The sequence below is a fragment of the Vanacampus margaritifer genome, chromosome 9 (genome assembly GCF_051991255.1).
Source record: "Vanacampus margaritifer isolate UIUO_Vmar chromosome 9, RoL_Vmar_1.0, whole genome shotgun sequence".
Classification (NCBI taxonomy): domain Eukaryota; kingdom Metazoa; phylum Chordata; class Actinopteri; order Syngnathiformes; family Syngnathidae; genus Vanacampus; species Vanacampus margaritifer.
The window spans coordinates 26,629,980-26,656,506 of record NC_135440.1 but is presented as its reverse complement, the minus strand read 5'-3'; the positions used below and the strand labels follow the sequence as shown (position 1 = coordinate 26,656,506).

Genomic DNA, 26,527 nt, shown 5'->3' with positions numbered 1-26,527 from the left:
TACGATGGTGTTGTTGTGGCATTCGAGGCAAATGTCGGGCTTGGCGACGCTGGCGCAATTGCTGTGTTTGTTGCAGCTGCACTGGGAGGAGCAGTTGTCCCCCACGAAGCCAAAGTGACAGCGGCACACGCCGGGGGACACGCACGTCCCGTTCACACAGCCCTGCGCGCACACTGGCTCACACTGACCACTTACACTAGACACAAGAGAAAAGGGTGAAAAAGAAATACAATCGGTTATGCAGTACCCACCAACCAACTGTCGACAACTTCGCCAAGCAATTAAATGAACGTGCCGCTTATCAGAAGCCAAAACAAAATTGCAACAAGTCATGCATTGCCCCTTAAATCGGCTTATTTCAGTTCAAGTGTGTAATCAATTCAAAACTGGGGAATTTTGCAAGAAAAAGATCAAGAAAATGCCAAACGCAGGCTCAGAATGAATCATTTTGATGCTTGCTGAGTTCACGTGTTCCATGAATTGCTGAGGTCTGTCCTCATATCACGAGTCCTTTTCCCCAAAAAACATTTTGGAGTAATCCTTAACTCATTTGCTCCGAAAAATTCATGAATACGTTCTATTTCAAATATTAACAGTGTCTCAAAGACGTATTTATACGATTTTATGCTAGAGCATACAGAAGGCTTTAATGCAGCCTCTCAACTGCAAAGAGCGGTATAAGAAATAGTAGTTATTACACAAACGGCCAGCTGGCGGCAGCAGAGCAAAAGAGATCAACCAGGGTCATGTTGAAAAAAATCTTTTACTCACAATTCTAAATAGATTTGTGAATAATGATGAAACTTAGCTATATTCTAATTCTAATTGCTGCAAAACGGAAACAGACAGAAATATACTTTTTTTTCCTGGTGAAAGAAGAGACTAATCTTTTTTTTTTGGGGGTAGGTTCCATGTTTTTATAGCAATAGAACACAGTATTCTGTGGGACTTGCAAAATCAGTCAAAATCCAGTAAAACAGCTGGGAGCGAAGGGGGTTGCTTCAGTGCAACTTCAGGAGTGTTAACTTCAAGAGGTTGCACTGTGTCACTAACGCTTGACCAGTGAGCTGACCTGCTGAGTATGTAGCCTTGTTTACAAGTGCAGTGGTATTCTTGAGAAAGGTCGTGGCAGTCCTGGGTACTGTTGCAGTGGTGATGGCCGTTAGCGCATTCGTCCTCCTCCGGACAGTGCAGGAAGGACCAGCTGCTGTTCCTCAGCGGACACACGCCCTCACTCACTCCTGCGAGGACAAAAGATGGTTACCATTTGGCCGAAAAGATTTTGGAAGAGCCGATCTAAAAATCAACTCTTCTAACCATTAAGCCCCCCTTGAAGGCAGTATCCCGCTCCATTTCCCCCACGCGTGGCGCACCAGCCGCACTGGGGCCTGGCGATACACTGGGAGCACTGGGTGAGCTGGGAGCACTGGGGAGAGCAGGAATCCCCGCCCGAGAGAAGACGACCGCACTGGCCGGCCTCACATCGCAGCGGCACGAACGACGGACTCATGCACTGCAGAAAGCAGACCAGAAGCAACTTCAGATTTATCCACCTTTGCTTTTTTCCAAAAGAAGCTAGAGAAAACTGTATATATACAGTTGTGCTCATAAGTTTACGTATCCTGACAAGTTGTAAAATGTGTATAGGAAAAAAGAAAACGTGATCAGGAAAAACACATTTTATTTTTAATGGATTTTAATTAATATAGAAGGTATTTCAAAATGGCACAGTCATTAAAAAAAATAGCAATAAAGAAAATAATGAGGGTTCTTGCTCAAAAGTCTGCACATACTTAAGGTGCAAAGATTTACGAATGAATTGACAACTAATCAATTATCAAATTTATCGACAACTATTTAAATAATCAACCATTTAGAGCCACTGTTAATTTAAACTCCTCGGAATTTCAGCCTCTCATCAGTCTTCTCACATTTCTGTAGTCCTCCATGAAAGCAGACTGATTATCTTTGTGTTTAATCAAAATAAGATATTTGCAAACATCTGCATTTACTTTGGAAAAGAATGATGAACATTTTTGCCAAATTTCTGATATGTTACAGACCAAACCAGGAGCTGAATCGTAATCAATTTATGGTGATCTATATTTGTGCCTGCTTTTGTATAAAGGAATGGGAATTGGGGAAAAATCATTTCCAATTCATTGATTAGTCAAAAAATAATCCACAGATTACTTGACTATTAAAAATAATTGTTAGTTGCAGCTCTGCTGCATACCCATTGTTCTTAATACAGAGTATTGCCCCTTTTAGCATCAATGACTCTCTGTTTTGCCTCTGATAGTAACTGCAAAGGTGAAAAAAGTTGAGGTAATGTCACAGTTTAAACTAGTGTAAAAGGGTTTCTGTCTGATATTAACTCTGAGGGAAAACAAGAATTTAGTCACGCCATCCAATGTCGGAAAGGTGCAAAATGGCGATTTTACAAACATTGCAAAAGGCGCTTTGTGTTTTTATCACTTGTTAAGACAAAAGCGCACACAGCACTTATTTTGTCCGTCTTACCTGCTGCAGGGCCATGCTCCACACACACTGTTGCCAGCCCCCATCAGAGCCTCTGGAGCCCAGACATAGGGTGCAGTTGAGGAGGGTGTGGCAGGGCGGAGGGCACGGCAGTGGCGGCGAGGATTCCACCTGCATCGGCGAGACGTTGAGCAGGGCGTAGCTGAAGCACGTCCAGTCATAGGTGGGGTTCACGCTCAGAATACGCCGCGTCTCGCCTGGTCAAAAGAGACAATCGGAGTGCTGAGTGCTGTTTTCACAGGAATAGACAATTCAGATGGACGAATCGAGTTAGTTTACAAAAGCACAATCAGTGCTGACAAATTAGGGACTTTTCACATCTCTGTAGCAAAAAAAAAGAAGAAGAAAAAAAAAGACTAGTAGCGAGTTTAACTCATTTGCTCCCAAAAATGTATAAATACATTCTATTTTGAATATTACCATGCTACTATGTTTTTTATGCTAGAGAATACAGAAGGCTTTGATGCAGCCTCTCAACTGCAGAGAACGGTTGAAGAAATTGTAGTTATTACAAAAACGGCCAGCAGGTAGCAGCAGAGCAAAATACATCAACCAGGGCCATGTTGAAAAAAGCTCATTTACCCACAGTTCTAAAGAGATTTGTAAATAATGATGAAACTTAGCTATATTCTAATGCTAATTGCTGCACAACAGAAACAGATAGAACAGATAGAAATATACTTTTTTTTCCTGATGAAATAAGAGACTAATCATTCTTTCGGTAGGTTCCATGTTTTTATAGCAATAGAACACAATATTCTGTGGGCCTTGCAAAATCTGTCAAAATCCAGTAAAACAGCCGGGAGTGAAGGGGGTTTCTTCAGTGAAAATAATTGGGAGTGAAAGAGTTCATTATCACTAAGAAAAAAAACCATCAATAGCGAATCATTTTCATACTGTTTTGGGTATGACAAGCCTGGTGACGATGGGTTGAAAAGAAGAGAAAGGCTCTTCGCTGCAATATTTGTCCCTTGTTTCACAGAGGACCATGAATAAAGCCCTGCGAGTATTGAGATATTATCCATACACCATTTGTATTCAAAACTCCTTTCATTTCTTAAAGGTTTCTAAAACTGTGATTATGATGCTAATCATTAGCATGTCAATGTTGCTGTTTTACCATCGTATGTTAGCATTAAGCTAGCGGGGCCTGAAAACAAAAAACAAACTTTGTTTTGAAAAATCACAATCATGTGCTTTTTTTTATTATTAAATAGGAGACTAGAAGGAAAAAAAAGAGAATGAAAAATCAGAACCTTTATTTGAAGACCATATGGGTACCTGTGCGTTTGAACTGGCGGGTCCACATGCATTTGCCCGACGCCGTGCACTTGGGGCAGTCGGAAGCCTCGCAGCTGGTTTCCGTGCAGTTGCTGGAGAGGAAGATCTCTCGCTGGTTGATGCGACAGTCGTGTTCGGACGTGCAGCTCACCGAGTTGCTGATGCAAGCCCCCTCGGGGCAGTTGGTGCACCACTTGCACTGGAAAGCTTGCTAGAACACCAAAACATAAAGATTGAACACAGAGAAGCCGCCGTGTGTGTTGGAGTTGTGATAGTGGGCGGGAACAACCTGCGTTGGACCGGAGAAAGTCTTGGGATGTCGGGCCAGGCATTCGCTGCAGGTCTTGAGTCTGCGGCACTGATCTGGTTGGCGAGGGGTTGGCCAACAGGGTGACTGGCCAGTGAAACAGCCCATTCTATTTGGAAGGATGGAAGGAATGAATGTTGTTGTAAATAAGCGTGACAATACAGTCGACTACAGCGTTACCGTTCGGCACTATCGGAAGATGCGCAGGCCCCTCGGCACCAAACGCAGCTGCCGGTGGTAGTGTTACAGGTCTCCGGCGTGGCCATCACGGCGCAGGGGTCGACGGGCACCGTTAGGTTCAGAAGCCGTCCCAAGGTGACTCCATTGAAGCCCCCCGATAAGAAGAGGCTGCCGCCCCAGCTGGTCATGGCGAGGGACACCGAGCGATTAACCGAGTCGCCAATAGCAGAGTCTGGGCGATACAGATGCGAAGTTAGGACAAAAGGCCGTCGATAAGGAAGAGGCAGAGAAACACGATGGACTACCTGTTTGTATCCAGGTGTTACAGTTGATCTGGTACAAGCACACGGTGTTGCTATAATCCTCGGCTTCTGTCCGTCCCCCGACGATAACCATGGTGTCTTTCATCAGGGCTGCAGCGTGGAAGAAACGGGAGAGCGGCTGCAAAAGAAATTAAGTGAAATAGCAGAAATGGATAAGTGATTTTTTTTTTATGGCTTTCTCCTTGTGGTGCCTGCACATCCCTCCATTGTGAAATTAAAGAACCTAGTAAATCTTTAGTTATGGATCAATCTCTACTTCTGAAAAATGCGTCAGCAAGCGAGCCATTAATTAGTTTTGACACATTGTGAAATCAGTTTGTGTAATTTATATAATGCTCCCCTCTAAACATCTCAATTATAGGTTATTCATACTAAGGCAGCAGATAATTACTATAATTTTAAAATGTTTTATTTTAATAGATCGAAATGGATTACTAATATTATTGTTTTCCATAAATTGGTTATGATTCAGTTACTGTTTGGGTCCATAACTATGGCGGTCTCATGTTATATTATTTCAAGCTGCATATTGCTGTTTTTATTTCCATTCATATTAATGTTTTTGTATTTAAATAAATAATAATAAATTAGTCTTCATTTTCACTTTTATTTATTTATTATTTTGCCAGTTTTGGTCCTCCATACATAGGCATGTCAGAAAACAGATCATAAAAGTTGCACATTATTTTCCAAAGAGTTTTCTTATTCTTATTATTTCTTATTTTGTTTACACAAACACAAAGAATCCACCTGCTTTTGTGGAAGACAACAGAAAGTGTTGATTCTGGGGTATTTTGATATGTTATTTATAACACCTGAAAACGGTTTTAAATTGTGACCTAAAAAAGCATTGTATGGTACATCTTGCTTGCAAATTTGACAACCGGAAAGTGGCTCTCCTTACCTTATTACCCTGCGAGGGTACCAGGAGCGACCACGTGAAGTTCGGGTAGTACAAGCTATAAAGCTCTCCCGATGGCTCTACAGCCTCCACGTGAAAACGATACCCTCCAAACACATAGATGGCGTCGGTCTGCTCGTGGTAAATGGCCGAGTGGCCGTATAAGCCCGTCGGCGGCGTGCCAGTGTGCGCCACGATGGTCCAGTTTCCGGTGTGAGGGCTGAACTCAAGCAGGTGGTGGTTGAAGCCGTTTTCTGGAGAGTAACCGCCAATCAAGAGCACAGAGTTGTCCCGACGCACTGTCAGCGTGTGGCCCGCCACCGGGGGAAGCACTGAGCTCTGTCACAGAGGGTTGCCATTAGGGGAACTAGAAGCACTTTGAGGTCTCAATACAGCAACGAGCTCGTTTCGCTACCTTGTGCTCTCTCCAGACCAAACTGCTGAGGTTGAGACTCCAACTGTCCATGGCAACAGAGTGCTGAGTGACTCCGCCCACTACCAGCATGCAGCTGTGACTGGTTCCCTTTTCGTGGCTGCTCAGCAGGGCGGCGGCGTGGTGATAACGAGGGGCCGGTGTGGAACCCTCGTCTGCCGAACTCGTCAACATTTGAGTCCAACGACGCTCTAACACGGAATATCTCAAATGAGAAAAAACAACTATTAACATACACCTATAGACAATTGAGGATACCGCAATTCCTTAGTCTCCACTTTGACATCGGCTTCATAAAATCTATATTACATGCCCAGGTAAAGTTTTAAACAATTACTAATAATCATAACTGTTCTCTTCATGAGGGAGGAAAAGAGATGAGTGAGAAAACTGATGTGACTGTTAAGCTACCTGTAAATATTTCCTAGAATGCCCTCTGAGAGAGAGAGTCCCCCATACATCCAAAGGTTGCCATGAGGTCCCGAAACCAGAGAGTGGCCCATTCTGTGGAGAAACCTGTGGGCCTGGTTCTGTGGAGCAAAAAGTGTGTCTAAATGTGTGGTATTACATTGGGTTGAAGTGTTTATTGCATTGATGTATTTATGCTGTACCACTGTCAGTTGCGTGTCCAGCAGCGTCTCCCAGATCAGGCTGTTGGAATCTCGAGGGACTGAGCAGTCAGAACCGGCCCAGTTCTCTGAGCACACACACACTCCCAGGGTCTGAGAGAAGCAGAAGATAATGACACTTAAAATAAAATACTCAACACAACAAAATAAAATCAGCAGAAATTGTTTGTTGACGTAATGCCTGATTTGAATAAAAACACAAGTTCTAAACACTAACCTTTAATCATTAATATTAACTAATTTGCTCCCAAAAACGTAAAAAATATTTTCTATTTTAAATATTACCATGCTCCCAAAGATGTATTTTGATTTTTGATGCAGCCTCTGAACTGAAGAGGGATGCTTGAAGAATGGTAGTTGTTACAAAAATGGTCAGCAGGTGGCAGCGGAGTACAAGAGATCAACCAGGGCCATGTTTCAACAAGCTGCTTTCCTCACTGTTTTAAAAAGATTTGTGAATAATGATGAAACTTAGCTATATTCTAATGCTAATTGCTGCAAAACGGAAACAGATAGAAATATACTTTTTCTCTTGAGGAAAGAAGAGACTCTAATCTTCTGGTACGTACCATGTTTTTATAGCAATAGAACACAATATTCTGTGGGCCTTGCAAAAATCAGTCAAAATCAAGTAAAACAGCCAGGAGCGAAAAGGGGGAACGGCTGGGAGTGAATGAGTTAAGTACAACACAACTTTTAACCACAAGTAATATAAAGAAGCAGGAGGAACGGAGCTGAGATTCAAACCCAGAACATCAGAACTCTGAGACAGAAGCAATAACCACTAATACATCAATTAATGTAAACCTACAATCACGCTACTTACTATATTACAAGTTCCTCGGCCCTCTGCAACTCCACAGTCTTGGGGACAAACGGCTCGGTCACAGTGGGGGCCCCCATACCCCGGGGGGCACTGGCAAAGCCCGCCTTGGCACTGCGCGCCGCCTGGACATGCGGGCGTCCCGTTGTCGCCATCGCCGGGATTGTGGCGACACCGTCGCACCCAGAAAGACGCATTGAAGCCTTGCGGTTTGTTCGACGACACGTTGGCCTCGAAGTAGACAGAGATCACACCTGGTGGGCAGGAGATGGGGTGCGCAGAGGGTGGGGGTGGGGTCACGCATATGTGCTCGGCTGGGTAAACATAAGGATTACATACCTGAGGTGGCCTCGACGGTGATAGGCTGCGTCCTTGTGGTGCCGCAAAAGGCGCCAATCAGGTTATGGTCCGAATGTACGACGCCGTTGTCCAGGAAACGAGGAAGGCCATCGAACACATACACATATGAGCTCTGGAAAATAAACACAGTGGATATCAAACGTCTACACACCCCCTTCAGACACCAGGTTTTAAAACTTAAGTTCTATTTCATCCATCCCGACCGCCGTCCGGGACTCATAGAACCGCAGTTAACAGTCATGACGTTCGTTTTATTTGAGCTAAAAAAAACATGATGCTAACTCACTTTACAGAGTGTATGGGAGTCGGGGTGCAGCGTGAGGGCAACAGGTGGACACGACTGCCTGGGGAGACAAGGCGCCAGGCTCTCGGTCACTGACAGGACCCACAGGCAATGGGAGAGTCCACCTTTTCCTTCGCTGCCACTTTGCCAGCCCAGGGATGAGGAAAGAGGTACGGCAGTGGACGAGGAGGTGGAGGAGAGCAGCACAGAGCGACCCTGGCACTGGCGGTAGCATGTCCCATTATTCCTAAAGATGGGAGCAAATATGTTAGCATAGACCGGCTAGTTTGTGCTACTGTGTTTATGATGTTGAAAACACACAGAAATGAAACAAGACAATGGCGTTTGCCTTAAGAAAATGATGTGAGTCATTAGATAAGAACAGGGAGCATCTATGCGACTTGCCAAATAGTGAGCCCGCATTTATCTCTACTGCTTTTACGATTTCCGTAGCTCATTTGATACCTTTACAATAGTGCTCCTTTATGGCAATTGGATATGGCAGTAATTCTCAAAGTGTGAAACTTCAGTAGTGCATGAAAGAATCACAGAATCAAATATTCAAAATTTTGCAAGCAAAAATGGTGAACTTCATACATTTTTTAATACTTTTTTAAAATTATTTTAAATGTGTTTAAAGTGTGTGTAGGGGGAGGGGGGATTATTCTTTTCTGTCGTTAAAAAGAAAAAAAATGATGGCCTATTAATTTTGCAGTGGATGTGTTTGGAAGATATCCTCCACGCTAAACAGGGATTTATTGTGTTTGTAAAGGTTTCACTTACCTGGGGTCACCGTAGTAACCAGGCAGGCAGGACTCACAGCGCAGCCCCTGAGTGTTATGTGTGCAGTAGCACTGGCCTGTCTGGTTGTGGCAGTATCCTTGCAGCGGGTCGCCGTGGCCGTTACACTCGCACTGCACGCATCCACCGCCGCCGGCCAAGGCCGAGCCGAAGCTCCCCGGGCGACAGTGTTCACAGTGGAGCCCTGTGGTCCAGTCTGAAAAGAGAAACCAGGGGAAATTCAGCTCGGCAAGAACTGGAAGGAAATAAAATCATCTTTTTGAGGTTCAACCTTGGCATTCGTCGCAAATTCCTGGCGCGGTGATACATGTGGAGTGAAAGTTGCAGCCGCAGTCCACATCACACTCGACGCCGCTCAGAACCAGAGTGGCAGGATCGGACGTCCAACCCAGCGAGCATTCGCACTCGAAGCGTGGGCTGCCGCTGCACTGACCCTCCCTGCACTCATTGTAACACCTGCAGGGGGAGGAGAGGTTTCCGTTAAAACATCTGGACTTCACATGGGCCACAGAGTGGAAAATTGACTTTTAAATGGCTTGTATAAAAAGAGTTTGGTCTCTTCGTTTCTGGATCAGGCGCTGCCACAAACAAACAGCCAAAAATCCAAGAGTAAATGACGGCCATCAAAAAAGGTTCATAGTTGCTAATAATTGCTTGCAAAATCGACTTCATTGTATAGTACTTTAACTCATTTGCTCCCAAGAACGTATAAATATGTTTGATCATGCTCCCGAAGACGTATTTATACGTTGTTCTTGTTTTTTATACTAGAGCATGCAGCCTCTGAATTGAAGAGAATGCATGAAGCAATGGTAGATATTACAAAAACGGCCAGCAGGTGGCAGTAGAGCATAAGAGATCAACCAGGGCCATGTTGCAACAAACTCTTTTTGCCAGTGTTTTAAACAGATTTGTGAATAATGATGAAACTTAGCTATATTCTAATACAAATTTCTGCAAAACAGAAACAGATAGAACTATACATATACAAATATATATTTTTCCTGATGAAAGAAGAGACTCTAATCTTTCTTTTGGTAGGTTCCATGTTTTTATAGCCATAGAACACAATATTCTGTGGGCCGGCTTTGCAAAATCAGTCAAAATCCAGTAAAACAGCCGGGAGCGAAGGGGGTTGCTTCAGTCAAAATGGCTGCCAGTGAATGAGTTAATAGCCCCATCTTAGCCTGGCAGTGGGTTTGTGTGTGTGTGTGTGTGTGGGGGGGACAAACGAATAAAATGTTGCCGGAAACCTTACATCCATTTTCAGAACTGCTTATCCTCCTTTCAGATTAATAAGGTCTTACGTCTGGTTGCAGTGCAAAGTGCCATCCCCCGTGTAGCCTCGTTCGCAGTGGCACTCGTACGAGGTGGGGGTGTTGATGCAGGTGGCGAAGGGGTGACAGTTGTGGAGGCCCAGGCGGCATTCCTCGACATCAGGACAAGAGGGGTAGGACCACACGGCGTCTTGCTCTTCGACCTCCATGTGCTCCATCTCCATCTCCAAGTCCATGTCCAGAAGACGAGGCGGGGCAGAGGTTTGCGGCTCAGGGCTGGAAAAGAAAAAGAAATCATCATTCAAATCATCTTGCTTCTTTTCTGTGGCACGCCCTCCTTCGGGTCGCGGGTGAGCTGGAACTTACTTAGCAGCTCGGGCTTCAGCTACGGCCACGCTGCAGTTGAACACAGATGGGTCGTCCATTCCAGCCCAATCGCCTCGCAAACATCTAAGAAATGAAACGATAACGTGAACAAATAACATTACCACATGACGTCACTTTGCTGTCAACTTCACTTACTTTCCAATGGTGGGGTTGTTGTAGTCGCCACACCAGCCGCACTGGAACGTTCGCAGGCAGTTGGTGCAAGTGTTTAAAGCGGAGCATTCCTTACATTGCGGAACCGAATGCACACTGGCAAGACACAAAATAGCAACATTAAGACAGGGATGTGATTTGACCAAAGTGAAATTATCTGAAAATTTAGCCGGGGGTCTGGGGGCCGCTGGCACCCAGCTAGGTCCAGGGCAGTGCCCTGGTGGGGGGACAAGGGGGGCACAGCCCCCCGGAGCTCATGGGTTTTCCATGTTTTTAAGTACTTTCAATGCACTCACATGACAAAGAAATAGACAAAACAACAGCATAAATTTTCAATGTATATTGAACTATCCCATATAAAATGGCAGTTTTAGTCAACTCAAAATCAGTCACATTCAAAAACATTGGACTGCCTTTGCTTTTAAAAACTATCACTGAGAATATCATCATATCTAACTAATGTGATTACTAAGTTAACACATAAATAATGTTGAAGAGTTCAAATTTCATGAACAAATAATTGTATCATGACCAAATGAAAAGTAACTCATATTAGAGCATACCACAAATGTCTTTGTTATAGCAGAAGATGTTATCTGTCGGAGTCATACACAATGAAATACAATGAAATACAAAAAAAAAAAAACTGATTTTTTTTTTTGGGGGGGAGATAAAAAAAAAAGCGGAATTCCGCGAATTAGCGGAAAAATCACATTCCTGTTAAGATTATGAACACAATTCAGGTGTGCATGACAAGTGTTGTGTGATTTCTACCTGTCATACCAGTCCCTGCACTCTCCATATGGGTACTTAGTGAGATAGGCGGCAAAATAGAAGCAGGCCTGGGCGGATTCACACCAAGCACACTGGCTGGAGTTGGACAAGCACTCGGAACACGTCTTCCGCCTTAATGGAGGGAATATAAACATCATGAGAGTATGTTGCAAAACAGTTTCACTAATCAGTCTATTATCATGATCATCTTACTGGTTGCACACTCTGGGACAGCCTGCTGGGTGGCGTATGGAGCCCTCTAGGCGTCCTCTCCTGCTGCACTGGTAGTCACCTTTCTTGCTGGAGTTGATCTGCCACTCGCAGTAAGGATCCTGAAGGAGGACAAAGTCAGATTTGGATGAGGACGTTCTAAATTAAAATCTGGGTCGTCTAACACTGCTTTCGAGGCAAAGTTAACGGAATGACATTTTAAAAAGCCTTGAGATTTGTGGAATCGGTTTAAACTTTCAAAATAGGAAAAGTATTAGGGCCACAATGTAACAGCATTAAAAATAATAATAACAATAATAATAATAAAAAAGATGCTGTCATGACTTGACTTTTTGTTAGTAATACTTCTAAGCATTTTTTTTTATTCATTCGCTCCAAATAATGTATAAAAACGTTCTATTTTAAATGTTTTAAGTGTCCCAGAGACGTATTTATATATTTTTTTTTTTTTGCTTTTTCATGCTAGAGCTTTTTGATGCAGCCTCTCAACTGCAAAGAACGGTTGAAGAAATGGTACGCAAACAGCCAGCAGGTGGCAGCAGAGCAAAAGAGATCAACCAGGGCCATGTTGAAAAAAAAAAGCTAATTTGAATTGAATGATTGAATAATGATGAAACTTAGCTATATTCTAATGCTAATTGCTGAAAAATTGAAACAGGTACAAATATACTTTTTCATGATGAAAGAAGAGACTAATTATTTCGGTAGGTTGCATGTTTTTATAGCAATAGAACACAATATTCTGCCAGCCTTGCAAAATCAGTCAAAATCCAGTAAAACAGCCGGGAGTGAAGGGGATTGCTTCAGTGAAAATGGCTGAGAGTAAATGAGTTAACAATACTTTGACCTCATTCTCATTGAAATACTTTTTTCTTGCAAAATGATGCCTTAAATTTAGACTTTATTTTTGTGAAATGTATTATATTCTCTAAAATTCACACGTGCAAAATTTTGTGCCGTCTTGAACGCATACCTGAGTACAAGCCGAGCAGTCCCTGTATTCTTCACACAGTGTGCAATGTTGGGGTGCCAGCAGCAGATGGCGCTGTGCCATCTCTCCCATTCCTTCTCCCAGCTCTCCCTCAGGGCAGGGCTCCAGCTCAGGGCTCCGAAGCATGCATCGGGACAGGGAAGGGCACCAGCCGCAAGACTGGTCCGACAGACAGGCCAAACAGGACGTGTAGCCTGAACAGGAGCCTGAGCGATAGGGCTCCAGGAAGAGGAAGGAGATTTCCTGGAGTTCAGGAGGAGATAAGATGAAATGAAGTTACTGTTTCAGAGAGAAATAGGAAGATAAATAATACTCACGCTCCCTCCTGGCAGAGTTCTGTTCCAGATAAGGGCCATCTCACTGGTCTGCCCCGAGCCCGAATTGTTGAGGTAACCCTCGGCCTGGACCAGGTAATGGTTGCCCCTGGTCAGGTTGGAGAACAGCTTACTCCCATCGGGGCGAGACAGCAGCTTCAATTCTTTCTCTTGCTGAGCTGCCCAACGACCCACCACCTCCTGCTCGGAGACAACGACAAAAAAACGGTGATGTCTATTTGACCAGTGGTAAGCAAACTACGTCCGACAAGAGCATATTTTATCTGGCTCGCCTTGTGCTAAAAAGGTTCAGAGGAACCGTTAGCAAAAGCCTAAAACATTGATCACATTTATTCTTAATATTTTTAAATATGTCAAATTTTCTTTTTACTTAACACTTTCAAAAAAAATCTCATAGTGCGACTTAATCCTTACAAAATTTCAGCTTCTGTTCTCTTAACATTTTCGATGTCACAGTATTACACAATAAACTTCATAAAATAGTGACTTTATTCTAGTAACATTTCAACTTCCTATTTATGTCATAAGTGTGACTATTTGTATATTTGGCTTTATTCTCTTAATATTACATTATTTTTGTAAAATGCACTATTTCATTATTTTCTAATGCATAGTAATTATATTGTCAAATTTTATCACAATTTGTCTTACTACAAATGAGGATACAATATTAATAAAGATGCATTCTATTGTTGCATAATTTATTTTCAGAATAAATTTAGTGCAGCCCTGTGAGGACTTCATAAAACGGGAAGACAGTTCCCCAACCCAGTTTTGTCACAAACGTGCCCTATTTTGCTCACTAGTTGGCTGGAGTTGGGTCCCGATGCCACCCGAGCCTCAAAGTGGAGCCTCTGGATGCGAGCCCACATGGAGACGGTCTCTGCAGGGGGGGTGTTTGGCGTCCCCCACAGAGGATGGATGAAGCCCCTGAACTGCAGCGCCACGTCCATCTCGGTGGTCGGGCTGAGGATGATGGTGGTGCTGCGAAGGATGGACACCTGGCGAGAGCAAGGGGAGGGGACAGCGGAGGACGGGGTGGGGCGAGTGGAGACACATCAACAGAGGCACTATTCTCTACACCACTGGAATCATTTAAAGGGGACATACTATGGAACGTGGACTTTTAAAATAGCTTGCACACAAGTAGTTGGATGTCTGGAGTGCCTGCGCACCCGCTAAGTGTGAAGTTTAACAATCAGGTAAGTATTTTGTTATCTGTTTATGTGTAAAAAAATGAGGAGTGTCAAAATTAGTGCATTCATTTTGAGTTAATTTAAAGTTCTTTTAACGCCACTAATTTTTTTAAGGCCCGATTAATGACCGCCCCTTACTTGGAAAGCCTGTATTGGGGGAATTCCAGTCACAACGTAGCAGGCACGTCCACGTCAAAATTTAGCAGTAGTAAATTAAATAATAATGCATATAATTGTGGAGACTGGGGTCAAGTTGTATTTTACATTTTTTTAAACGTGCATAATTTCACAAGTTCCTTAATCATGTTAAAGATTATATAGCTTTTAATATTAAAAGAAAAATGCACTGAGCTGTCACCAACGTCTTACAAATGCAATTATGCCATCTAGTGGCAAAAAATGACCTCAACATCAACAAAATCAATATCACACTCAATTTTATGAATTATTATGAATTTACTGAAATGACTAAAATATGCAGCCATGCAACTAATTTCTATTAGTTTAACATTTTTTTCCACTTAAAAAAAATATTTTATTGTACATTTTACTGCACTTTTAGAACAGATATAAAAAATTTGCAATGAATTATAAGTTAACTATTAAAGTCATGCGATTAATTACGGTTAAAATTTTTAATCGCCTGACACCCCTAGTCAAAATGTGTCAGTAGGCAAGTCCTCCCACAGTGCAGTACCACCTTCACACTGACTTTTTTTGCCCATGACTTGGAAGCTCAGATGGGTGAAGCTCAAGAAACAGTCAGATTGAAAGAAGTACAGTACTAACATGTAAACATACTCGACTGTTCTGCATTGCTGACGTGGAGGCGATGCAGTCTACTTTGCCACTCTGCATCAACGTTTGAAGGCAACTAGGTCATTGTTATTGACAGATTCTTATAGCATTATTTCTCTTCTGCATCATTGGACTTATAATTTGCTCTTTGGATCAGCGAAACACCACGACACAGTTTTCATATATCCGTGTGCATCCAAGAATATGAAAATAGCAGTTTGTGTTGTCTTTGCAAAATGTGATTGAACATTCTATTGTAGATGGAGATGAGATGGGTCAACATTATATTGGATAGATGGGTAAACATATTGTAGATGATATGAGTCACTTGAAAGTACGTAAATGTCAAAAACAAGGCACCAAACGGCAATATAGCACCCTAGATTTGTAGCGTAAATCCCGGCGTCAAGTAAAAAAAGCGACATTGGAGGAAGGAAGGACGGCTACGGTAAGTAAAGAGGGTTGAGGAGTTACAAGCACAACTATTTGAGACTGGGACTCCGTACCTTGTCAGGCTGGGAGTCGTTGCGGGGGTGCTGGAAGGTGAGCAGGTGCAGTCCCGGGACATAGTTCTCGGTGCGACAGGAGTGGAGGGAGGTTAGGAAAAGGGTACGCTCCCCCCACCAGCCGTACGCCCCTGAGATCTGGTCCACACGGCACGCACTTTGCTCTGCGAGATCGAGAGGGAGAGGTCAGCAACACGGAGAAACACAATCTGACCTCGTGAGATCTCAACAATACTGCGGTGAGCCTGATTGGCGGTGGTGCCGTTTGCCGGACGCGCGTCAGAGTGGTGAAACACTGGCGACGTACGCCAGTGAGTTGGAAGAGGCACGTCAAGTGAACTTTTTGGAGTGACCTCTACTATCTCAGCGGGGTACAGTGGAGCCAAGTGTTGGTGTTTCTCAAAGTCAAGGATGACCTAGCTACCCTCTGGTGGTAAACATCCAATGAAGCTACTTCTCATTCTTTATGACACTCTGTTATTGGAATTCACTATAAACAAATATTCAGACATATATTATTGAAAAAAAGATCACAGTGGAACTTACAACGACTTAAAGTCAACCAATATTTTGCAGCAACATTTTACTTTAGTGACACACAAAGTCAACAGTAAATATTTTTCTTTTGAACTCATTCACTCCCAGCCACTTTCACTGAGGCAACCCCCTTCGCTCCCGGCTGTTTTACTGGATTTTGACTGATTTTGCAAGGCCCACAGATTATTGTTTTCTATTGCTATAAATACATGGAACCTACCAAAAGAAAGATTAGAGTCTCTTTTTTCATCAGGGGAAAAAAAGTATCTATCTGTTTCCGTTTTGCAGCAATTAGCATTAGAGTATAGCTTAGTTTCATCATTATTCACAAATCTGGGAAACAGTGGGGAAAAAAGCTTTTTTGCAACATGGCCCTGGTTAATCTCTTATACTCTGCTGCCACCTGCTGGCCGTTTTTGTAATAACTACCAATGCTCAAGCATTCTATTCAGTTCAGAGGCTGCATCAAAGCCTTCTGTATGCTCTAGCATAAAAAAAGAATCGTATAGATATGTCTTTGGGAGAGTGGTAATATTTAAAATAGAACGTAGTCATACGTTTTTGGAAGCAAATGAGTGTAAAAGAAATCTACGGTGCATATTACACATGGAACGAAGGGATTTTTTTTCAGTTCACATTTATAGACATATACCAGTACCTACAGACTAGTTTACCATGCTGATATTTTTTTTTACTTATGGAAAAAAATTGTTTTTGTTTTTTTGCTTAAGAAGTCGATATACATCAAAATATTTGTTAGTTGCAGCCCATTTTTATATTGGCAATAGTATGACCCTGGAATGTGTTTCTATTTTTCTATTCTATATTTTCTATACTACTGCAATAAACACCAGGAGTCTTTTTTCTGTATTTTTTTTTTAAATCTAGTTTACAACTTGATTTATATGAGCACAGACTAGCCCTTTGTGTAACCTTAATTGAGAATGCTGCATCCGTTTGAGGAGCCTTTCCTTGACACTGAGAAAACACCCCAAAACTAAACGTTTCATCTCTGACAAGCGCCCAGCCCAAATCTAGTCCCTCCCAATATATTTCCAGTGTCAGTGTGCGGCGCAGCCCTTGCACCGCCGCCGCCCCTCCTTCCTCCCTCCCTGTCTCTCACCTGACACGGGCAGGCAGGACTCGTTCTGAACACACCAGCCGAATTCGCCGGGCGCTCTGGCCAGGGTGGCCGGCGTGCCGCTGAACACCAGGCAGGACTGACAGTCGGACAGGAAGCGCGCCAGGCCCAGGCAGCCGGTGCTGCCGCACTGTGAGCGGAAAAAGGGGAGTTGGTGAGGTGTTGCTGCAGGATTCCTGAATTCAGATTTGTGTGCTTACCTGATTAGTGGGCTGATACTCTCGACAGCGGCCTTCACACCAGCTGCATTCTGGGTTCTTCAGACACATGCTTTCATCCAGGGCCTCGGCGCAAACAGCATCCTAGTCAATAAACACAAATATTGTTCAACATATGACACTCGAGCCCCTCTTCCAGCTTGAAGGTAGTATCAGAAGCTTTCTTAACACTGGAACGTATCCATCTTTTTCCAGGCTGCTGTTCGGTTGAAAAGGAACTGACATAAAATGCTAGGGTCAAGCCTCCCCAGTAATTCCCCCCTCCACAAGTACTTCCAGAAGCCCCCTTTATGCTGCCTTCTAAAGACAGGATTTATCAAACTTTTTTGAGGAGCTGACATGGCAATTTTCCACCTTTGGAAGGCGTATCAGAAGTCGGCCTTTACACTTTTTTTCATTGCTTTTATAACTGACACTGACACAAAGCTGTACCAGAAGTTCCTATAATACTTTCTTTTAAAGATTGGATTTATCCACTTTTAAACGGAACTAACATGGAATGTGAGGGCAAAGTTGACCCAGCAATTTTCTGCTTTTGAATGTCATATCCGAAGAAAATTTTATATAGTCTTTATAAGTAATTTATATATAGTCTTAATGCGGGGAACTTTTTTTCCTGGTTGCCGATCTAAACGCCACAGAAATTAAATGGATTGACACGGGAATTTTCCAACTATGGAAGCGTATCAGATCTCGTGTTTTGTCACTCTAATCGCTGTGTAAAAGCACTTTTTCTCTCACCCTGTCACCTTCGTTGCTACTGACAAACAGCGGGACTTTGAAAGCCACAAGGTCTCCGCGGGTGACGCCGTTGTAACCGCCGGCAACCAGGAGCACCCGACCTTCCATCACCGCGGCAACATGAGAGTAGCGTCCCTTGACGGCCTCTCCACCTGCAGAAAAATACAAGGATACAATATCAGCTAAAACAGCAAGAATGACAAGAGTCAAATAAAAAGAAAAACTCACTGAGTGACCATCTCTCCCCTGCCAACACCCACTGGTGACAACCCAAATGGTAAAAGAAGATTTCCTCGTCGTAGCACTTCTCTTCTTGGTAATGGATATGAACATTCCCACCTTGAGAGAACAGGCAAAAAAATACACCATCAAATTCAAGTAAGTCCAGGAAAGGTTTGTCAGCTGGGGCGTCGGTTTTGGCTCACCGTAGACCACCATGTAGTTTCCGATAACGGTGGCTGAGTGGAAGGCTCTCTCTCGGGGTCCCGTCGCCGGGTAACGGGAGCGGAACGCCGTCCAAAAGCGTTGATCCACGTGGAATGCGTCGGTGTTGTTCACCCTCACGCTAAACCTGGGGGGAACGCGCGGTCCCGTCAGTTAGCTGCTTGCTAGATTTTCTTTTATGTACATTACTTGACAGCACTTTTATCCAAAGCTGAGTTTGGTGAATAAAGGACTTTGATTTCAATTGCTGTGCATTCGAGTTCTATTGGTTTGTGTTGACAAGAAGTAGCCCTGAGTGGACATCTCGACTGCTATGTTAGCTTCTAGTTGCCAACAACAAGTGTTACAAATAGAGAAAAAAAAGTCCAGCCACGTTTCAGCCTTAATATGATATCTTTGCCTGTTTACCTGGCGGTGGTCGGCCGGTGGCCCCCGTAGACCAATAGTGTCCTGGAGGGGCCGTGGAACACCATAGAGTGGCCAGCGGTGGCTGGGGGCTTCCCACCAGTTGGCTGGACCGTCTCCCACATCCCAGAGCCCCGCAGGCTGAACCGATACAGGGAGGAGGAAAACATGTCCTCCTCAGTGCGACCTGGGATATAACAAGTAGAAATGGCGGTGAAGTGGAATCGTGCTCGTGAGATCTGCATGTACAGTATTTCCTCACTTGCCGCTGGTGGAAGATAGATACTTGTATAAAAAAAAAACAACAACAAGGAAAGCGGTGTTGTGTTTAAAAACCCACCTCCAAACACATAGAGGTAACTGTCCACAACGGCTGCGGCGTGATTGGCAAGACTGGGTGCGCCGCCGGTGTTGGGAAAGCCGAGCTGCTGCCAGTCGTCCTGCAGGGGGCGGTACATCCAAACGTCGCTTGCCAAGGAGCCGTTTGCCAGCTCCCCACCGAAGATCACCATGTTTCCCGCCGACTCCACAGCAGTGTGGGAATGCCGAGCCAACTGTCAGCAGAGGCAGTGGCATTCAAATATGAATCATACACTTTTCTATTCACTTTGCCGCCATTCTTGTGTAGTGCTAATTCCCTTTCGGTAGTTAATCAATTTCTAGTTCTCAAAGTGCTGTTGCACCGATCTAAAAATTGGCTAATTTAGGTGAGACAAGAAATGAAGTGTGTAAATCTGTGCTGAATTTTTTTTATCTTAGAAGAATTTGACAAAAGCAACAAAACAAAAAATTTATACTTATACTATGATTTCACAGTACTTACAGGCGAATGACCGTAAGACCTGCTTTCCCACTGGTTGGATGTGAAGTTATATTTGTTCAAGTCACCCAGTGCTCTGTTCAGGTCAAATCCTGGATTTTTTTTTGAAAGACAATAAACCAAACAATCACAGTGTTGCCTATAAAACCTAAACATTTAAAGCCGATATGTAGAACAAAATTCTCATCTGACCTCCAAACAAGTACATGGCTCCAGTGGAGGGCAGATACACGCCAGCGGAACCCGTCCTTGGCGACATGTAGGGGTCTCCCTCGCTGATGCGCCACCACTGCCCTGCCCCGTTGTCATCATGTAGACCGAGCTGGCAACTCTGACCCAGGAAGCTGGCGTGACACAGACATCGTTCTCCTTTCTGATGGGAAAAATAACAATAACCCGTAAGTGACTTGATTTATCGCCCGGATCTTGCTATGTATGTTAACCAGTGGTGCAACGGATCATCATTGATCCATGGTCGGTTTGGATCAGGCCCCACGGTTCGGATCACGCCTAATCCGTTGATTGATTGGTGGGGGGTGGGAACAAAAAACAAAGTGCGCATTCACAGTCGATACCACTCTGACATGTCAAGGAAGCCGAAACATACTCAACAGAGTATACACACTAAGTCTAACGTTACAATAAAATTAACCAAATACAGTTATACACTAACGGCAAAGCAAATAGCCTGAGTAGACTTTTATTTTGAAGTTGGCCCACGTCGTGGCGTGATGGCTAGCTTGACTTCCCTTTTAGACGTTACTTTATCGTAGTTGATTGACATTGTAGTTGCGACCAACATCAACACAACGCTATCCCACGTATTCAATCGTTAATTTAGGACGCTAAGAAACCGCTAATTAATTACATTGTCATTGTATGACACGGCAGAAGTCTCCGACGTAAGTGGCTAGCGGCTAGCTGTTAGCATTACCAACGACTGTCTGAGTGTCTGGCTGTCGGCTGATAAGTAAGTTTGACAGCTTACTTGAATTCTTTTTCAATATTCTGGACCAAGGCTACTTTGTAATTCACTCACCATGTTTTAAAGGAAGGGACGTGCCTTAAATTGCACGTTGAGGTCTTTTCATTATAAAAAAAAAAAAAAAAAGAAAGACAAAATGAAATTTGTCTTCATTTATTTTATAAAACACTTTAAAAAAGAAAAACATTCAACTCAAAACACAACTTTAAGCCATGAATACCTTGTTATTTTACACATGAACCATGTAAAAATAAGAATGTTTCTGCCTAATATTGCACTTAAAAGTTGTGTTCCTAAATGGCTATATCAGACATTTTGTATTTTGTTGTTGTTTTTTAATTAAATGGGACAAAATTAAGACATTAAATCCTACACGGCTATATTAGACATTTTGAATTGATTTTTCTTTATTTAATGGAAAAAGCGCTTTACAAAATAAAGACAAAGTACTATTTCTTTTTCTTTTTTTTGGGCTGAGCCGAAAAACAATCCGATCCGTGATTCAAATCCGTGATCCGATCCAAACCGTGACTTTTGTAATCCGTTGCTCCACTCATGTTAACTATATACCTCACCTTGTCGCATTGGCCGTGCGCTGAGCAGGTGTGAGAGCAGAGAGGCGTCGTGCAAGACGCCCCGCCCCAGCCCTGTTGGCAGTGGCATTTGTGCGTGGACGGGTCGCAGCGCCCGTGGCCACCGCATGCTCCGGGGCACACGGAGAAGGTGTAGGTGGCGTTGAAGCCCAGCAGGTTGTAGTTTGCGTCGCTGAAGAGATGAAGCAGCATCTAGAAAAACAGGAAGCTAACATCAGAATCCAAATGAAATGGGTGTTAGGATGACCGGTTGATGACAAGGACCTTGCCGGACGTGGCCTCGATGGGCTGTGGCAGGATGTTGCCGCTCAGGCTGGCCAGCAACGGGCTTTGGTAGGAGTCTCCATCGTACACAAACAGGTAGTCGTAAGTGCACTCTGTGTCCATGAAGGTGAAGTTCAGCACAATGCGATAGCTGCTGCTTGGTGCTAGAAGGATGGAAAAATGAAAAAGTCATTGATTGACTACAGCAGAACCTCTTAAGTGCATCCTTGCCATCCCTCTCTGAAAAAAACAACAACAATTTTGTACTGCATTTCCATATGATCATAAAGGTGCAATAGAAACCTTTGATGAGCCACTCGCAGTTGCCATTGACTGAGTAATTGCCCGGTCCGTCTGTCACGTAACCCGGCGGCCCCCTCAGCACCTGCCGGTGACCCTTGCAGTCACCCGCCTGGCACGTGGGCCAAACGGCCAGCAGCGCCAGCACCAGGAGGAAGCAGACGGGCAGGGGGGAGGCCATCCCTGGTGTTGTCTGTGTGATTGGGAGAAGAAAATAAGACAGATTTTAATGCAGTGATTCCAAAGCACTGTCCTGCAATTTCATTAAATTGGTCCAATTCAGTACATACATACATGGATAATATGCAAATACTTACATACAGTACTAATAATTAACACATACATAAACATACAAATATATTCATATGCATATTTTACATATTTGTATTTAATTTCAGATTAGGATACGCTAGTGTCGACTTTTTTTAAAAAAATGACTTTTGTGGAAAGGGTCTTTTAAAACGCTTGATTTGTTAGCGAATAATTCGGCGCTAGTTTAACACCAGAAATTAAAAATTAAAATAACTAAATCACGTTATACGAGCTTGTTCTTTTTATATGTGTCTTAAGGGCAAAAAAAAAAAGTTATAAACACGGAGCGTCGTGAGAATAACACTAAACTGTGTTCCAAAGCGATGCTACACCGTTAACCAGCCATGGCCCGTTAGCTCGCTAGTTAGCTACCTAGCCTCTGTTTTATTACATTTTGCTAACACACAGTACGTACCAGTTCCCGTCTCTCCGGCCTCTTAGCCATTTACATATTTTATCTCTCTCACTTTGTGTCCCCCTAAGCTAAACTAGCCACTCGCTAGCACGTCGTTGTTGCAAGGAGAGAGAAAAAGCCGCCCGGCTGGCTAGCAGGCTGCTAACAACAACACGGCTAGTATCCGCTAGGTGGCTAGTGAGCACAGCCTCAGTCCGAATCCAGATGCGCAGTCAATCCGGATCTGTCATTATTGACGAAGGGCAACGTAGCACGCTCTGGAACGGACAATTTGTGACAAGGCCAAAAGGTAGAGAAATAAGGCGTTTAATTCTGATGCCACAGGATGATGCCTGTTCTTGTTTTGGTGGTCGCCACCCACCCACACAAAAGCAGTCAGTCAGGCACGCCTGGCTCCACGGCGTCACCCAGTGGATATGTCGCACAACGCACATCTGGATCCCAAACCAGGCTATGATAAATTCATTATAAAATGATACGCGGAGTGTTTGTTGTTGCTGTTGTTGTTTAAAAAAAAAAAACATAAAATGCTGTACTACTACGAAAGTGTCTTCTTATGAAAGCGTACTTCTTGCTGCCATACACAAAACAATTTCAGTATCACATTATAAAATGATAGGTACTAATAGATTTCATGTTTTAAAGTAAAATCAATATTTTCTGCGTGGGTCACCAAGTCAGCATTCGTTAAAAATAAACACAAAACAAAAAAGAAGTCGTATGATTTGCCTTCTTTTATTTATATGGCAGTCGTTTATCCAGCAGATTACAGTGCGCAGTTTTTCGTCAAAGGACACATGCAGCAGCAACCAAATGTCAACCGAAATATGTCAAAATAATATTTTTAATCATGTAGTCTGGCAGTAAGTGCAGTTAATGTTGAACAGGAAATCCACAAAAAAAATTGCCAAAATTGTTCCCTTGTGTGGCTTCAAATCTTCTTGTGTAAAGCTTTCTTTTTTTTTTTTATGGAGAGCTCAGTATTGTTCATTCGATTTGACATGTCATCATTGCTCTTCTTTTTTATATTTTCTTATTTATTTTTTTAAATATATATATATATATATATATATATTTTTTTTTTTTTTTTTTTTGTATGTGGGTGAGTATGTGTATGTGCGTGCGTGCGTGCGAGCGTGTGTATTCATTAGTTCACCTAAAACCTATTAAAAAAAATCCCATACTAATAATATAATATAATAATAAATTGCCAAATGCAGAAACATCAATGTAAGTTATCACGATGTAGTGGCTCTCGCTAACAGGCAGAATTAAGTAACCAGAATTAGGTTAAAAAATTCTATATACGTAGACCATGTTTCTATAAATTTTGATATTTGGTTTTTATTTGAGGCAGATATTTTTCTCATTAAAATATGATTTATGAGGAGGTTAGACCATTGGTCGATATTCAGAGTTTGTTTATTTTTCCAGTTAACAAGGATTGTTTTTTTAGCGATAGTAAGGGCTACAAGTGTAGATTGAAATTGTTTATGCGGTAAGTCAATTGTTGTTAGGTCGCCTAGCAAACACAAGTTTGGAGATAAAGGTATCCTACAGTCCAAAATAGCGGAAAGTTTTTCTAAGATTTTAGTCCAGAAATACATAACCGGAGTACATAACCATAAAGCATGAACATAAGTGTCTGTAGTGTTAATTATTTATGTATTTAATTGAAAATGAATAAATCCATTAATAAATACTATAGAAATAAAATGTTAATCATGATGTAAATGCTCATGTGAGTGGATGATAACTAGATGAGTGCATAAAATGTAGGAGGAGGCGGAGGGCTATTGTATTTACAACAGTTCTTAATTTGTCATATTATGTATTTGTAGATTTTTTTTGGGGGGGGGGGGGTTCTTTATTGATGATGTTATGTATAGCAATTGATCCACTAATTTAAAAAAAAAAAAAAAACGTATTTTATTCAACATTTTTAAAAGAGATGATCGCAAAAGCATGTGCTTCCATGTGCATTGTCTTGCATGTATCGTGAGATGCAGCTAACCATGCACTATAGCAACATACGCCCTAAACCTAAAATGTGGTTAGCCTAACCACCATAAGTCAAAAGAAGAAGAGGTAAACCCATAGTTGAAAAGGAAAAAAACATGCTATGCATTTAGGTAAAAAAAAAAAAAGAAGAAAAAAAACATGCTATGCATTTAGGTAAAAAAAAAAGAAGAAAAAAAACATGCTATGCATTTAGGCAAAATTCATAAATCAATACTGTTATACTATAGTCTATGCAAACCATGCAGTAGTTCTAACACGTATTAAACAACAGACATTGTGGTTATTAACACAAGGCCCCCTCGTTGTGTACATTGTTGATACTAATCACACGCACACAAAATGTCATGGTTATGTGCAATGTGCAACAAGCACGGACGTATCTGGGCCTCACTCAGTGCAATTGTAACTTCTGTATTTTATTATAAGAAATTCATGCAAAAGGTCAGGCAGGCTACGCTAACACACGGGGTCTACTCTTCTTTTGTTTGGGAATTAAAATCAGATACAAGGTCGTGTAGCTATTAACTAAACTAAACTAAAACTGAACTATACCAAATGATAAATTTGTTCCAGAGTTTTTACATTGCATCGCAGTGCTAAAGTAATGTAAAATAATTAGAAAAAATAAATGTAAATAACAATTTTTCTATGGAACTTATGGAACAAAATCAAATAAAACAAGATAATCGAGGGTACATACTATATTAAAAAATATATATATACAAAAAAATATACAAAAAAATGAATGCAAATATCAGATTTGATCTAGCGTACGGACTTTATTTCCAAACTAATTTGAATCAATGTGAATGTAAATACTATAGCTATAAAATAATATTCAATTAGAAGCGTTAATATTTGTCAACTGTGGACATGGGAAGCCCTTTGAGACTCTTTTGTGACTAAGAGCCATATAAATAAACTTGACTAGTGTGTCACAGAAAATATTTGAACTGCATCATTTTGCCTGAAAAAAAAATGCACAATTACACTTTATTCTTGTACGGCAACTAAATAAATAAAAATAAAGTATGTTTTTCGCACAAATCAACGGCACATACTGCGTCTAAATGCTTCACTAAAATAAACATTCAGACGAAACTCAACCAAATAAGACGCGGTCCATGTTACATGCCGTATCTCAAATCTATAGCAAAAAGCCTACAACACAATACAAATGGAATAAATGCACAGCTCTGTGTTTCGGCTTCATCGTCAGTCACATGAAAGGCGAAGGAGGAAGTGCTTGCATTTGGATCTGAGGTGTGAAAGTGATACTGATGTCACAAATTACGGATGTGGTGCACAATACAATCAAAAGGCCAAGGCACAGATTTTGCACATTTATAACACTAATAATAATAATAATAATAATAATAAAGAATGTACACATCGGTCCAGAAGTATTTGGACAGTGACAGAACACGTTTTCGGTGTGTCCAGACTCTTTACCGCTAACCGGTGAATGACATCGTTATGTTAGGTGAAATCCCTTCACTTAAAGGCGAAGGTCACATTTGATTGTTTCAGTTCAAATCCTGCCACTAAAAGCCGCCGGGTTTGGTGCCGCTCAACAAACCAAGAAGTGGCGTTGAGGAGGTGTGAAGAAAACAGGAACCCGTCTGAAAAAGACGATGCGGGGAAACAGGCTCGCTGGCAGGTGTCAAGTCGATGTAAACAACAAGAAATAAAAATGATTTTGGGGGGATGAGATTATACAGTGATATTGTCGTGTATAAAGAAAGTCTAAAGAGACAACAATTAAGATCATTGAATGCAACTTTGTAGCTAACCTGTTTCTTTTTCACATTCGTGTGCTG

General features: G+C 42.3%; 1 protein-coding gene across 2 annotated transcripts in view; it reads right to left on the bottom strand.

The window, feature by feature from the left end:
- The window catches only part of megf8 (multiple EGF-like-domains 8), a 29,317-nt gene extending 6,250 nt beyond the window's left edge, over positions 1-23,067 (bottom strand). The window contains exons 1-39 of one of the 2 annotated variants that reach the window (XM_077574816.1): positions 22,686-23,067; positions 21,962-22,151; positions 21,659-21,822; positions 21,377-21,586; positions 20,009-20,189; positions 19,820-19,908; positions 19,337-19,550; positions 19,000-19,183; positions 18,573-18,718; positions 18,376-18,486; positions 18,148-18,329; positions 17,389-17,490; positions 17,171-17,318; positions 15,511-15,674; positions 13,814-14,011; positions 12,993-13,190; positions 12,658-12,918; positions 11,667-11,785; positions 11,454-11,585; positions 10,662-10,775; positions 10,506-10,589; positions 10,170-10,415; positions 9,134-9,318; positions 8,845-9,058; positions 8,065-8,308; positions 7,758-7,890; positions 7,422-7,672; positions 6,578-6,688; positions 6,378-6,496; positions 5,949-6,171; positions 5,537-5,872; positions 4,615-4,750; positions 4,310-4,541; positions 4,112-4,238; positions 3,823-4,033; positions 2,524-2,738; positions 1,318-1,513; positions 1,073-1,241; positions 4-196 (exon numbers count right to left, since the gene is read on the bottom strand). In XM_077574816.1, coding sequence (XP_077430942.1) covers positions 4-196; positions 1,073-1,241; positions 1,318-1,513; positions 2,524-2,738; positions 3,823-4,033; positions 4,112-4,238; positions 4,310-4,541; positions 4,615-4,750; positions 5,537-5,872; positions 5,949-6,171; positions 6,378-6,496; positions 6,578-6,688; positions 7,422-7,672; positions 7,758-7,890; positions 8,065-8,308; positions 8,845-9,058; positions 9,134-9,318; positions 10,170-10,415; positions 10,506-10,589; positions 10,662-10,775; positions 11,454-11,585; positions 11,667-11,785; positions 12,658-12,918; positions 12,993-13,190; positions 13,814-14,011; positions 15,511-15,674; positions 17,171-17,318; positions 17,389-17,490; positions 18,148-18,329; positions 18,376-18,486; positions 18,573-18,718; positions 19,000-19,183; positions 19,337-19,550; positions 19,820-19,908; positions 20,009-20,189; positions 21,377-21,586; positions 21,659-21,822; positions 21,962-22,151; positions 22,686-22,715 — 6,762 coding nt within the window. In that variant the 5' untranslated portion in view covers positions 22,716-23,067. The remainder of the gene's footprint in view (positions 1-3; positions 197-1,072; positions 1,242-1,317; positions 1,514-2,523; positions 2,739-3,822; positions 4,034-4,111; positions 4,239-4,309; positions 4,542-4,614; positions 4,751-5,536; positions 5,873-5,948; positions 6,172-6,377; positions 6,497-6,577; positions 6,689-7,421; positions 7,673-7,757; positions 7,891-8,064; positions 8,309-8,844; positions 9,059-9,133; positions 9,319-10,169; positions 10,416-10,505; positions 10,590-10,661; positions 10,776-11,453; positions 11,586-11,666; positions 11,786-12,657; positions 12,919-12,992; positions 13,191-13,813; positions 14,012-15,510; positions 15,675-17,170; positions 17,319-17,388; positions 17,491-18,147; positions 18,330-18,375; positions 18,487-18,572; positions 18,719-18,999; positions 19,184-19,336; positions 19,551-19,819; positions 19,909-20,008; positions 20,190-21,376; positions 21,587-21,658; positions 21,823-21,961; positions 22,152-22,685) is intronic. The other variant, XM_077574817.1, reaches the window with a different exon arrangement.
- Between the last annotated feature and the right edge of the window lie 3,460 nt (positions 23,068-26,527).